General features: G+C 43.7%; 1 protein-coding gene across 2 annotated transcripts in view; it reads left to right on the top strand.

Moving 5' to 3' along the window:
* Positions 1 to 12,595, top strand: part of LOC101170338 (protein sel-1 homolog 3) — a 21,014-nt gene extending 8,419 nt beyond the window's left edge. The window contains exons 1-24 of one of the 2 annotated variants that reach the window (XM_011474455.4): positions 290 to 522; positions 979 to 1,495; positions 1,581 to 1,707; positions 2,151 to 2,272; positions 2,453 to 2,568; positions 2,731 to 2,780; positions 3,392 to 3,515; positions 3,592 to 3,727; positions 3,864 to 4,010; positions 4,095 to 4,300; positions 4,382 to 4,561; positions 6,201 to 6,323; positions 8,407 to 8,547; positions 8,668 to 8,730; positions 8,810 to 8,986; positions 9,068 to 9,195; positions 9,533 to 9,616; positions 9,706 to 9,787; positions 9,973 to 10,048; positions 10,137 to 10,261; positions 10,432 to 10,553; positions 10,685 to 10,799; positions 10,993 to 11,056; positions 11,218 to 12,595. In XM_011474455.4, the coding sequence (XP_011472757.1) occupies positions 466 to 522; positions 979 to 1,495; positions 1,581 to 1,707; positions 2,151 to 2,272; positions 2,453 to 2,568; positions 2,731 to 2,780; positions 3,392 to 3,515; positions 3,592 to 3,727; positions 3,864 to 4,010; positions 4,095 to 4,300; positions 4,382 to 4,561; positions 6,201 to 6,323; positions 8,407 to 8,547; positions 8,668 to 8,730; positions 8,810 to 8,986; positions 9,068 to 9,195; positions 9,533 to 9,616; positions 9,706 to 9,787; positions 9,973 to 10,048; positions 10,137 to 10,261; positions 10,432 to 10,553; positions 10,685 to 10,799; positions 10,993 to 11,056; positions 11,218 to 11,426 (3,291 nt within the window). In that variant the 5' untranslated portion in view covers positions 290 to 465 and the 3' untranslated portion in view covers positions 11,427 to 12,595. Of the gene's footprint in view, positions 1 to 289; positions 523 to 978; positions 1,496 to 1,580; positions 1,708 to 2,150; positions 2,273 to 2,452; positions 2,569 to 2,730; positions 2,781 to 3,391; positions 3,516 to 3,591; positions 3,728 to 3,863; positions 4,011 to 4,094; positions 4,301 to 4,381; positions 4,562 to 6,200; positions 6,324 to 8,406; positions 8,548 to 8,667; positions 8,731 to 8,809; positions 8,987 to 9,067; positions 9,196 to 9,532; positions 9,617 to 9,705; positions 9,788 to 9,972; positions 10,049 to 10,136; positions 10,262 to 10,431; positions 10,554 to 10,684; positions 10,800 to 10,992; positions 11,057 to 11,217 lie in introns of those variants that run through there. The other variant, XM_078946675.1, reaches the window with a different exon arrangement.

The following is a 12,595-nucleotide window of genomic DNA, read 5'->3' as shown; positions in this document are numbered from 1 at the left end:
GGCTGCTACATTAGATATATTCAAAGTGTCGCGTGGGCAAACACCAAAGTAACCGTGAGGTGACGGTGAAGCCTTTGACCAGACTAGAACGAATTAGGTCAAAGTCTCCGCTGTCCTTCGATGCAGCACTTCCATAAGAACACAGAGGCAGATCTAGTGTTTTGTTTCACAGTACAGTAAAAATAGCTCAGACACAAAAGCTCTTGTGCTTTAAATGTAAGTCAGTCTAGTTGCTGAACGCGCTGCACCAGACTATCAGGAAATGCTGCATTCCACAGGGTGTGTGCTCACACATTGGCCACCTGTTTGGTAATAAACTGCCAGGTGTCAAACTGCAAGTCGAGTTGATTTCAGCGCAAACGAACTTTCTGGATTACAAAAGAAATTTTAAAATAAAATCATGAATCCAAGGATTAACTGTTTGTTTTTATGAAGTATTTAATTCGTACCTAAAGCAGAGTCGACATGAAGGGAATCCAGTCTGTCATTGTTGGATACGTACTGACTTCCTCTGTTCTACTGGTAAGGAGCGTTTTTCCTCTTTACTGCTGCGATCCCACTTAAAGTCACCTCAGGTTCGTATCAGAATCTGTACTGAAATGTTTCTTTACTCTGAAACAATCACCTTCACATTAACATTTAGCCTCAAGAGAAATGTGAATTCTTCTACGGCTATTATTTAGTCCAAAACACTTATTGAATATTCTAATTTAATTACCAATCTAAATAATTAAGTTGATTGCTGGAGTCCACAGTTCTGCTCAGCTGTGTAAGGCTTTATTATAACAAGTTCCAGCTCATTGTTAATCTCTCTGGAGCTTCCCTGTCACCCTTTTCAGTTGCTGTGAACAGCTGTTGGGGGGGGGGGCTGCACACTCCCTGAAAGACTGTTTAATTTGTTTGAAAGAGCACGAACAGAACTATTGTTTTTCTTTACCTTCCCTTCATTCCATTTCATTTTTTCTCCGCTTCCCTCAGGGACTCTGTGTGTTCCAGTCCATTTCAGCCCAGAGTGGTGAAACCTTGCCTGACAATTTCATAGGGTTTGACTCAGTCCCTGACGAAGTGGCAGATGGCTCAGTGGTCTGTGTGCGGTTTCAGTGCTCCGGGCCCTGTCAGCTCACAGTGGAGGTGGTGTCAACATTAAGGAAGACAGATTTGGTGGTTTTCAGGAGAAAATGGATCAGCAGTGCACCTCAAGTCCACAGGATTCAGCCGGTGCGGCTCAGATTGCCTCCATCCATTTCAGATCATCATGACTTCCTCAACGGGAACATATTGGACAACCAGAATGTGACAGTCTGTGCCTGGTTGGACTACTTAAGCAGTGAAATCGCCACACAGCACAGCTCTGTCTTGAAGGTTTATAAAGTGCTGCAGGTGATGCCGCTGTTTGAGTGGCCAAGTAAACCCCTCGCTGGGTGCCCTTCGTTGTCTGCTCAGCTGGCGTGGCTGATGACCAGCAACAGAATCCCTCAGTGCCCTCACGAGTCAGGTCAGAGCTTTTTGCTAAAATAACATCCTCATCTCAGTGGCAAAACATAACTTCTTTTATTGAAAGCATGCTTCTTATACCACAGATGTGACTGATGTGCTGAGCTTTCCTTTGGCGAGTACTGGTGAGCGCTTTGGGTTGGTGCGGAGGTTTCGGCCTTTCGTCAACATGGACCTGGAGAGAGCCCGTCTTCACGCTGTGACCCAGCCGAGGTCTGACTCTCACAGACTCATCAATTACCTGCAGCCTTTTCTGTACGAAGAACTGATTTCCTGTGATGTCTGTTTATATTGCATCAAGTGCTTAAAAAGCAGGCTTTTTAGATGTTAACTTTTATAAAGGTGGACAGAAGCACATATTGGCCCAGACTTTAAAGTACAGCTTGCCAGAACTTTGTTGCGCTCAGCAAGTCAGAAGGTCACAGGTCAGTGATTGTTTCTTGCTCAGCGCAAACATCCATTAGAGTGTGTTTCACTATTATTTTTGCTTCTCTGCACTGTTACACAACTTAACGAGCTTCATCACGCCTTTCGCCTGGAGCTTCTTCCTTAGCGTCCGATATAACCCCAGACAGAGCAGCAATTTTATTCCAACCACACGCTTCAGTGGATAAAGCAACAGTTGGTCAAATCAAGTTTTACTGCTTGGCTTTCAGCATCACCTTGTCTGTGTGGATCTACCTGGTGGAACAGTGTCACCAGAACCTCTGTGGGATCATCCATCACATCGACAGGAGCAATTCGTACGACTCTGTCCTCATACAGCTCACAGAAACAGGTGGGCCACGGCAGCTTGTGTAGACACAAGCCGTCATTGAGGATTTGACTGAGGTGTCCTGAGATGGTTGTGAGGGATGATGAGTGTTTTGTGTGACAGTGGAACAGACTGCGTCATATATAAATAAAGAGGTTTGAATTTCCTTTGGTGAAAAATGTGACTGTCAGATCTCCTGCTTAGGAGACATCATAATTCAGACGCGCCTGACAACAGGAAAGGATGAAGCATTTCGGGCCAACATTGTGCTGCCCCTGTGGAAATGGATCAGATTGGACTGTTACATGCTGGACTCAAAGGTATACCACCCCAGCGTGAGATACTGAGTGGAGGGGGTTGTTTAGTGGCAATAAAAGACTGCTGTTAATCTCTAAGCCTTGTTTTTCTGGCTTTTATGAAACAGCTGTGAAACTCTAAAAGATTCTTTATTTGCTTGTGCTTCTGTTGGGTGGGAATTTCAGATTAGGATGGAAGCTACCTGGGAAAATGAAACCCGCAGATTTAACTATCAGTAAGAGCTTACTTTTCTTTCTTTTTTTTAAAAAAAGTCCCTCTCCAATTATCTTTTTATCTATTGTAAAGCATTCCCAGTGCTCTTTTAATTCTGATTATGCTGGTTTTATCCAAAATCTAAAAACTTTTGTCGTTTTCTAGGACATAATTTCTGCATCCATGTGCAGACAAATTCATCCATGTGTGTCTTTGTTCTCCTCATCTGAGCTGGAATCTGTTTCAAAACGGATCGACTGGACCATTTTTGTTGTAGCGGGAATGTGAAGTTTGGGGGGTGTGATGGGCTGTAATCTAGTGGGGGAGAGTGTGAACAGATGGGAGAGCGGTTGTTTCATGCCAACACCCTCCACCTCCAACTCAGAAGGTGAATTTCTGATCAACTACTGCCGCTCTGCAGAAACTATGTCCCAGAAAACGGCACAGTTTAAAAAAACAAATGAGCTAAAAACAGCATAATCGTGATATAAGAGCACTGGGAACGCTTTACAATAGAGCAAAAAGATGACTGGAGTGGGACTTTAATCTTTATTCTGATTTATTAGTCAAAAGAGCGCTTTAAGCACACGGAGTAACTATGACCTTTGGTCTGACTCTCATTAACCATCACAGATTTCGTGGCAGCCTCCACTATGACGACACTGACGGATATTTTGTGATCGGAGGAGGAAAATATCTACCAGGCATCCGTGGATATTTCGGGCCTATTAAATACTACCGCCTTGGAACAAAGGAGGTGACGTCTTCATCACACAATCATAATCATTACTATTTTAGTAAGTACCCTTTAAAATGAGCTTTTCATTAAACAGGTAAAAAATCCACTGCCCCCCAAGTCAGCCTTACAGGGGCTGGACAGGGTTCATGGAGAATGTCGGGAGGCGAAAGGATTCACAGAAGCCTTCCTGAAGCAAGTGTCTGAGGTTCACCCCCGGTCAGCCAACAAAGGTAAAAATTGCTTGCATGTGTTGGTAATACGTGGCGTCATAGCAAATGTACACAAAGGACCCTTGTCCACATCCAACACAACTGTGAAGAGTGAGAACAGTGCTGCTGACAGATTGTTCTTATGGTGTGATTTCAGCTGTATGTACTCCTCACTTCCTACTCCAGTGGAGTCAGATGAACAAAGCAGAGAAAACATGCAGACAAGCATGGACCTGGGAAACACAACTCAAGCACGCTGCGCTCTTTCATTTCCTGCAGCGAAACGAGGAAGAAATCAGAGCAGGTTTAACAACCACAACCGAACATGAGAAGAAGAAGAAGAAGTTTGAAGCAGTTTGAACTCACAGCGTTTTTTAATCTTCTGCAGGGTCTCTGGGTTTGAAGCAACTTGGCAGCGTTTTGTTTGACCTGGCAGTTCAAAGCATGCTTCCTGTGGATGAGGCACAAACAAATATCTCGTCCAGCTCATTGGCGTTTTTACAAATTTCCTCCTGCTTTGGAAACCACAGAGCATCTCTCTTGCTGGCTGCCGCGCACATGTCCGGTCTGGGACTCCCAGTCAGTCAAGATCAGGTAGACTCTCATCCATCCTAATGAGTCCTGTGGTCCATGTGTGACGATTTTTCATCACACTGCCTTGTCTGCGGCTTTCAGGGTCATGTCTATAGTTTGATTGGCGCCCTGGGAGATGATCGGTTTGCCCTGATGCATGCTGGGTACAAACACACACTTGGAGCTGATGGGTTTCCTAAAGACCTGGACCTCGCTTACGCATATTATTCCAATGTTGGAGCTCAGAGCAGCATCGACCATTCCCAAGCACATGAAATGGAGGTATCAGTAAACATACTTTTATCTTTATTAGTCCTCCTATTGTGAACACCATTTATGGAAATCTGTCACACAGCTATAGAAGCTCATGTTTACTCTTCGGGGAGAAAACCACTTGTTTACATACCTGCTGAGAATACCATCATTAAATCGATATCACGCTCACGTCGATGAGCTCCACATGCAAACACATCCAGAAGAGCCTCACAAACACATCCGCTCTGTCCCTTTCAGAGAGCTGCTTTTACATATTGCTTTTGTGAGGATTTAACAGATTGAATGCAGCTTTAAAAGGGATTTTCAAGGCAGACAGACAGATTTTGTCGTCCTCACATTTACCTGCTCCGGCAAATTCAACTCCTGCCACCTTGAGCAGACTATTTTGAATCTTTACAGAAAGGTTGTGTCTGAAGCCCTCAATCACAACACACTATGACTGATAGCATGTTTGCTGTCCGGGCTTCAGTGGAGGGAGAGTGGACAAGCCTTGCGTCTTCGTTTAAAAATAGAGCCGTCTGGATAAATGAGGAAAGCACCTCGCAGATAAGAAGGCTGTTATGAGAAAAAAAGGCTGCTTCCAACTAATTTCCTGTTTAGCCCCAGACTATTAAGCTGCATCTAATGAATTGAGGTGATGAACAGTAGAGTTGATTATTTCTCCCCCAGTTTGAATTTTCAACTACGAAACATTATTTTATGAAAAATAAAACATACAAACTGGTGACTATATACTTGGTGAGATTGTTTTCTGTTTGCAGTTTGTAATAATAGAACAATTCTGTTTTTCATTGTGTTGCTTTGGCTGTATAGAATTGACTCAGCTGATAAGGAGCTAGTTAAACAATTAAATTACTAAAAAGAGAAGCACCATTTAATTCACAGTTGTTTGCTCCTGTTGCCAGATCTGTCGTTCAGTCTGTCAGCGCAAGTCCAGTCAGTCTCAATTAATCAGATTTTATATTTGGAATTAAAGTATTTCTTATTTTTTTAATCTGGTTTTTAACTTTTTACATGCTAAATCATGAAAGTGAGCTGAAAACAGATTTTCGACCCAGTTTAGCCGAGCCCTGTATGCACTTTTTAAACAAAGTTATTCGACAAACATTTTTTGCTTTAGGATGAAATTTGTGAATATTTCAGTCAGACAACTCATAGAGTAAAGAAGATTTATTTCCATATTTCTTTTAGTTTGGCATAAGGCTCCGTTCAGATACATAAAACAAAGATCTCCATAGAAAACTTTGGGTATTAAACTGCTAACGGAGCTCACAGGTGGAAGCTGGGGGGGAGGGTGGGGTGACGAATGCAGAGCTCGCGGAAACAGAAGAAGAGGGATTGGACCGCACACCTGGAACTTAAGTAGGACGGTAAACAGGTGAGTTGATTAGACTTAAGCACCAGCGGGGAGGAGTAACCCGGTAAACACACTGCTTGAGTTGCCTGCCTGAAATACTCCCATGGTCGTTCATTTAACGACAAAGTCTTTTTTTCAGCTACTGGAAGGAAAAAAGAGAAAAAAAACAAGTCAAGTCTACTGTTTTGTCTTGCTGCTGCACTGTAGTCTTTAAATTGTTAAAACACCAAATACAGTTTGTCAAAAAGAAAGTGGCTTTAAAATCCATTCTCTGTATTTTGTGTTTAGCAATACATCCCTGAACCCATCTACTTAAGCAATGAGGAGGATTTGAAGAGCCTGACAGACGAGTCGAGTGACGTCTTCCAGTATTTGGAATTCCAAGCTGAGAGAGGAGATGTGGAGGCACAGGTACGTTTCAAACCGCTTCAGTTTTTGCTCAAAGACCCACTCTGATCCTCTTTTGTTCTGTTGTCAAAGCGTGGTATTTTAATTGAGATTATGCCGTTAGTCAAACGCCCAAAAAACTACGCCTTTTTTCTAGGACATAGTTTCTGCAGAGCGGCAGGAGTTCATTTGAAATTTACCTCTGAGTTGTGAGTGGGACTGTTGGCGTGGAGCAACCCGCATACCCTTCCCCTCTCTGTTGTTGAGAGCTCTCTGTTTACATGCTTTCCTGTTAGCTTACAGCCCCTCTTAGTTTTGTACTTGTAAGTTATGTTTAGTAACTTGCACACATTTTAAAAATGAAAGTTTCATGTTCCAAGTTCCAGGCTGCAGGTACAAAACAAAACCTTCAAAACATTTTTTTTTATTTGGTATGCCTGGAAGAACCATTGAGCTGCGAATTTTGACCAATCATGTTTCTAAAATCTCCATCCAATCATTGCGAGAGGAGGGTAGGGCTCTGCACTGCTCTCGACCAAACATGATTACATTCACACAGATCATGTGTGGGTTCATGACACCAGTCAGAGACTCTCCCAGTGTGGAGAAGCTGTCTGGAACCAGCGTGAACACAGTAGACACAGTGAAAGAGTGTAAAGAAGTCAATTCTGACATCCGCTGCTTCTCTTACTTTTTTTTTAAAGTATATTACTTTTTCTAAATGCAATGTGTCATAATGGGCATCCTGAGTTTTTTTTTAGTAGGAATATCTTGTGTTCCTAAAGATGTCATTCATGTTTTGTTTTTATAAATAGGCCTCCATCAGCAAATCTTTTGATGTGATATGTATTTGTGTGCGTGTTTATGTTTTGAAGCTTTTCAAAAAATAATTATAGGCTTTTATCTTTTTATCTGATTATTGAGCAATATTCGATATAAGAATTTTCATGCCCGAAACCAAATATACAAGTACAAACTAAAGTCCTGACTCTAGCTCCATAACCTGGCAACAAAAATGCTGAGCAATATTGAAAATATCCAGCCGTACACTTTAGATCCAGATCATACGAGGAAAACAAAGACGTACATGGATCTATTTGTCTGACAGTGGATGCATCAGAATGGAGCAGAGCAGGGAGCTCGCAGCTTTTCTATGTAACAAGAACATTTACATAGAACAGTTACAGAAATAACCTACGACAGGTGAAATCAGCAAAATTGGATAAAAGATTATTTTAGGGGTTTAAATTCCCCCACTACCAACTTTTATACACTGGTCTTAGACTTACATGAACATTTTCACACTTTTCTCTCTTGTTCAAACTCTCAAAGTTGAAACCTTTGCAGAAAATAAGTCTGGTTTCATGGTATGGTGAGTGGTTTATACTTCTATAATACTTTACTACCTTCCTCGAAGGCCCAAAGTGTTTGACAGTCACAGTCCCATTCCCACACTGATGGCGGCTCCGCTGACTAAAACTGGCGACAACCTATAACCACCACGAGCGACGTGGGGTTGATTGTCTTGCCCAAGGACACGTTGACACATGGGTGGGTAAGGCGGGAAAGGAACCTGCAATCTTCCAATCAGAGTTCAACCGCTCTACCTCTGCACCGTGGCTACCCCAGAATGAAAACAGAGATCTGCTTGTGATCGAGAATTTGTGCCAATGTGCCAACCTGAGAGCATTCTGCACAGGAGACACGGCACACAGGGGATTGATTGACAAGGCCAACAGCCAATCAGTGTGCTGAAAAGTAAGCATGCAGAGTGACGCTGAAAAAAACCAGGAAACAGGGAGATCAGCGTTATAGCGATGGTTACACTGTACAATCTTTTCCTAACAGAATTGTTGGAATTGATGCATTTCAACTCACTTATCTAACTACTAAGCTTAATTTTCTTCATATATGTCACTGATCGTCAAAAAAAAATTCAGCAAGAACATGTTAAAAACAGCAAAAACACAATTTACATCAGAGTGGGTCTTTAAGGCCACTGCAGGTCAGCCTCTGGAGTGCACAGAAGGCAAGTACAATGGGAACTCAGGCCTTCACCTTGTCCTTTGAGGGCATCGCAGCCTAACAACAACTCCCTCACCTTTAGAGACGACTGGGAATGATGCTTTACTGGGGACACAACCGAGTGTCCAAAGACATAGCGAGTGCGGTGAAGTGGTTTGAGAGGAGTGCCATACAAAAGAAGGACCCCTCTGCCATGTACGACTACTCCATCCTGCTAATGAAGGTGTGTGAAATCATAAAGACCCACATTATGTGATTGAATCGAAGGCTGGACCTTTAGTTTGTGTGTGCGGAGTCTTTGTTTTGACACTTATCGATTCTCTGATTGATGTGACTCCTTCAGGGCCAGGGAGTGAAAAGAAACTACACTCGAGGTTTTCGGCTGCTGAAAGAAGCTGCTGCGCTGGTGAGTGAGCGGCAATCGATATATGTGTTTACAGCTTATGGCTTCACTATGAATGCCAGTGTCTGTTTCCTCGCTTTAGGGCTCAATTAATGCCTTGAACGGCTTGGGCTGGTACCATGGGAAAATCCTGAAGGACTACAAAAACGCGGTGAAATATTTCGAACAAGCTGCCTTAAAAGGGAGCGACGATGGGATGTTTAACCTGGGAGTTTATCACCTCAGTGGGCAAATCCCCGACAGACCCTGGAAGAACGAGGTTCGATCTTTCTTTTGTTTTTTTCCTCAGCTTGTTTGAGTGTTATCGTGAAGCTGAGGTGCTGCTGATGTGATCCCACAGAGTGCTGCGTTCCAGCAGTTCCTGAACGCATCGCGGTTCGGCCACGTCGCTGCATCGGTGGAAGCAGCGTGGTACCTTTCGACAGGAAACCTGGAAGGGGTGTCTCAGGATGCGGAGAGGGCTGTGATGTAAGAGGCATTCATTAGCTGGGTGAAGAAAGCTTTGTTATTGGCTCTGTACCCTGCAGCTCATCGGAATTTCATTTCAATGACAGTGGCTAATTCAAGGTCGGAAGCCAGGATTTGCATATCTAAAAATAAGAGCCTCTGTCTCTGCACTGTTGTCTGGATTACAGAGATTTTACTTTCCAAAGTTTCTGACTTTAAACATGTCCTTCTGCTGCTGCTTTCTTCAGAATGACCTCCACTTATCTGGAGCTAATTTAAGATCATCCTAGCATGCTTTCTGTTTATTTTAATTAAATCAGGGTCCAAAATTCACATCCATGCATCCACCTCATTCTAGACTGCTCAGGAAGGTCTGCGAACAGAACGGACACCTTGGGTTTATGGTCAGGGAGGCCCTTCAAGCCTACCTCCAGGGCTCTCGGTAAGAACTGAATTCACATTGGGATTTTCTTTGCGGCGTGAGCTTTTTGTCTTTATTGCTTCTTATCTGTCCTTTTGTGTGCCCGACAGGGAGGAGGCTCTTTTGAAATACATCTTGGCAGCAGAGACGGGTCTCACTTTAGCCCAGACAAACGCTGCTCACCTGTGTGAGGTTTGTGTAAAACAACTCCCGCCTGATCTTTTGACCTGCTCGCGTGCAGAGTTCTGTGATAGATGAAGGACGGACTGCACGCGATTCCAGTAACGCAGGGAGAACTACACCACAGGGAAATTATCAGCAGTTCATGGAATAAGCTTCATTATTATTACTCTGCTCCTTTTTCCCCGTGTTCCCAGGAGCTGAGTCACGGCTGCGATTGTCAGTGGAGATATTACAACTACTCGATATTAAACTCTCAACCTCATCCATCAGGTGAGTCCGTCCTATTTCATTTAGCTTTGACCTTTCTCTTCCCGTGCCAGTCCGATCACCAAACGGCAAATATTTGTCCTCCTGATAGCTCTGCTGAAAATGGGAGACTACTACTGCAGCCGCAGCTCCTCGGGCGCAGGAGAGGACTCATTATCCTTGGCCGAGCTGGCCGTATCAATGTACAGCAGAGCAGCTCACGCGGGCAGCCCTCAGGTGACAGATATACTCTGGCTGTAATCACATCACCCTATGATAAACTTAATTAAACTTCCACTGACTGAGGCCCACTGCAACAAAACGCAAACTGCATCCCACTGGATTATTATTCTGAGACTTTTCCGAGAGAGCAACCCATCAGTCTGCTGTGGTAATTCTGTTTTTAGGGAATGTACAGCTTGGCTGCTTTGGCACAACAGGGCCACGTTCTTCCAGCCGGCATCCTGCGCTCTTTCAACGCGTCTCTTCAGGATGAGCCGGACTCTGTGATGGAGAAGATCTTGAAAAGGTGGTGCAGCACAGAGCAGCCATGTCCAAAAGCTGCAGTCAGCCTGTTGCAGGGCTTGTTTTGAAGCTCGAGCAGGAAGGCTCATGATCCGGCTCTAATCATCCTAACACAGTTTGGTTGTGTCTCTCAAGATGTGTGGAGATGGAGGATGAGGAGGCAATTACTCCCTGTTCTTTAGCGGTGCTCGGACTCCAGATGGAGAAAGCCTTGAGGAAGATGACTCAGAACGGCGTGCAGCTCCTGTTGGTAGGCATCACATAATTAGCTCACGCTGAACGTAGTGAGAGCAGTTTCAATGCACCATCATCATTATCTACCTTTCAATTATTCAAAGATTCGAAAACCCAAATTAAGCTCATGAATAAGACATTCAATCCATTATAAGCTGATGTTTTAAATGGCAATCATTTATTAAAATGTTTTTGTCTTTTCTCTATAGGCATATGCATCGCTTCTCTCCGCCTTTGTTCTTGCTGTCATCATGCCACTACAGAGCTGCCTCGGTATGAAACACACCAACATGCATCGGCCACAAGATGGCGCAGTTTCTGCACATATTGGTCAACATCATCTCTGAATTGTTCATGATGTGTAAATCTGTGTTTGTCAGAGTAGCATCTGCAGCTTCTGAGTCTGCCATTTGTTTTTGTTGTTTTCAACACAGGGGGCGGCGCTTTCCCAGTGAGGAGGAGGACGTCTTCAGTCAGACGCCATGAAAGCGGAGCGGAAGGTGGGGTTGCTGGGGCAGAGGGCGGCCGGTGGCTGACGGACAACGGCGAGCTGTGGCTCCGACAGGCCGGGGATGTGGTGGTGACCCTGACTGGCGTGTGTGTGTGTGTTTTCTGGATCACGTTTGTCTGTCATCTCATCTGACATGAAACACAACTCCAGACCCTGAGAGGGAAACAGGGAATCGGCTCTCCTGCTCCTTTTGGACATTTGCCCACATAGAAGTGATCAGCCCGTAATTCTTTTTGGAATTTTATTTCAACATACAGGGTCAGAATTTTAGAAATAGCTGTTTTGAAAAGATTAACTAGAATTTTACTGAGTGCAGTACCTAAAGGGTACATTTACTTTGTTCAGCCGATGTGATAACTCACCTGAACTCTGGTGGGAACCAAACAGGTGAACCATAGGTCTCACTTTTGAAAGAGGGCCTCACCTTGTTTACAAATGAACTCAGGTTTGATTTCTTTGTGTGAGTTGAACGCGTTCGTTAATCTGTCAAAGTCATAGGATAAGCGGGAACAGCTGGTCTCTTCACGTTTTTTTCCCATCCTGCTCAGTGCACAGCTCTCAGACGAGCAGCTGTAGGAACTGTGTGATATATTTGAGATGTTTTAGTCTGTGGTTCTTTCTTGAAAGTGCAAAGAAAGCAAATGAAACCGTGTGAGGTTTATCAGTATTGCTGAATCCTGTCCTGGGGGAAAACTGTTGAAGAAATCACAGAATCTTACTTGTAGTTGGACAGAATGTTTTCTCTTCATTCTTTTTTGTAGATCTTCTGCAAGACATTCTGGTTTTATGTTTGGAAGCTTGACCTTTCAGCTCCATCCACAGATTTCTGTGCACTTAAGATTTAGAATCCGGTTCAGTAGCTTCTTCTTCATTTTCTTTGCCACATATTCAGTCTGTTACTAAGAGAGAGTTATTTGGTGTTCTTTCCACTCTCCAGCAGCTGATTTCATCTCACCACCAGGCTTCCTAGTCCTGTAGCCCATTCCAGCCCAGTCTCTGACATCCTCAGTTTTGGTGGAGAGTATGGAATCAGTTTGACTTTTGTGGACAGATTGAAGTGTTCTGATGAACTGAGCACTTTGTTAATTAGGAGACCTCGGGTGAAAAAGGCACTACAGTTATAAAACATTTGTACAAAATAAGTTTTCCTCAGTCAAGCGGATCCCTAACATCTGCGCTTCTGAAGCATGAAACTGTCTGAAGTCAAGACGGGATAAAGATGTTTTCTTCGAGTGGTTGTTGTACTCCCACAGTGACCATTTTTTGTGACTTGTTTGAAAAGAATAAAAGACTTGATTTGA

Source organism: Oryzias latipes, chromosome 4, assembly GCF_053564925.1.
Source record: "Oryzias latipes strain Hd-rR chromosome 4, Olatipes_Hd-rR_3.1".
Taxonomy (NCBI): domain Eukaryota; kingdom Metazoa; phylum Chordata; class Actinopteri; order Beloniformes; family Adrianichthyidae; genus Oryzias; species Oryzias latipes.
This window is presented reverse-complemented; position numbering and strand designations above follow the sequence as displayed.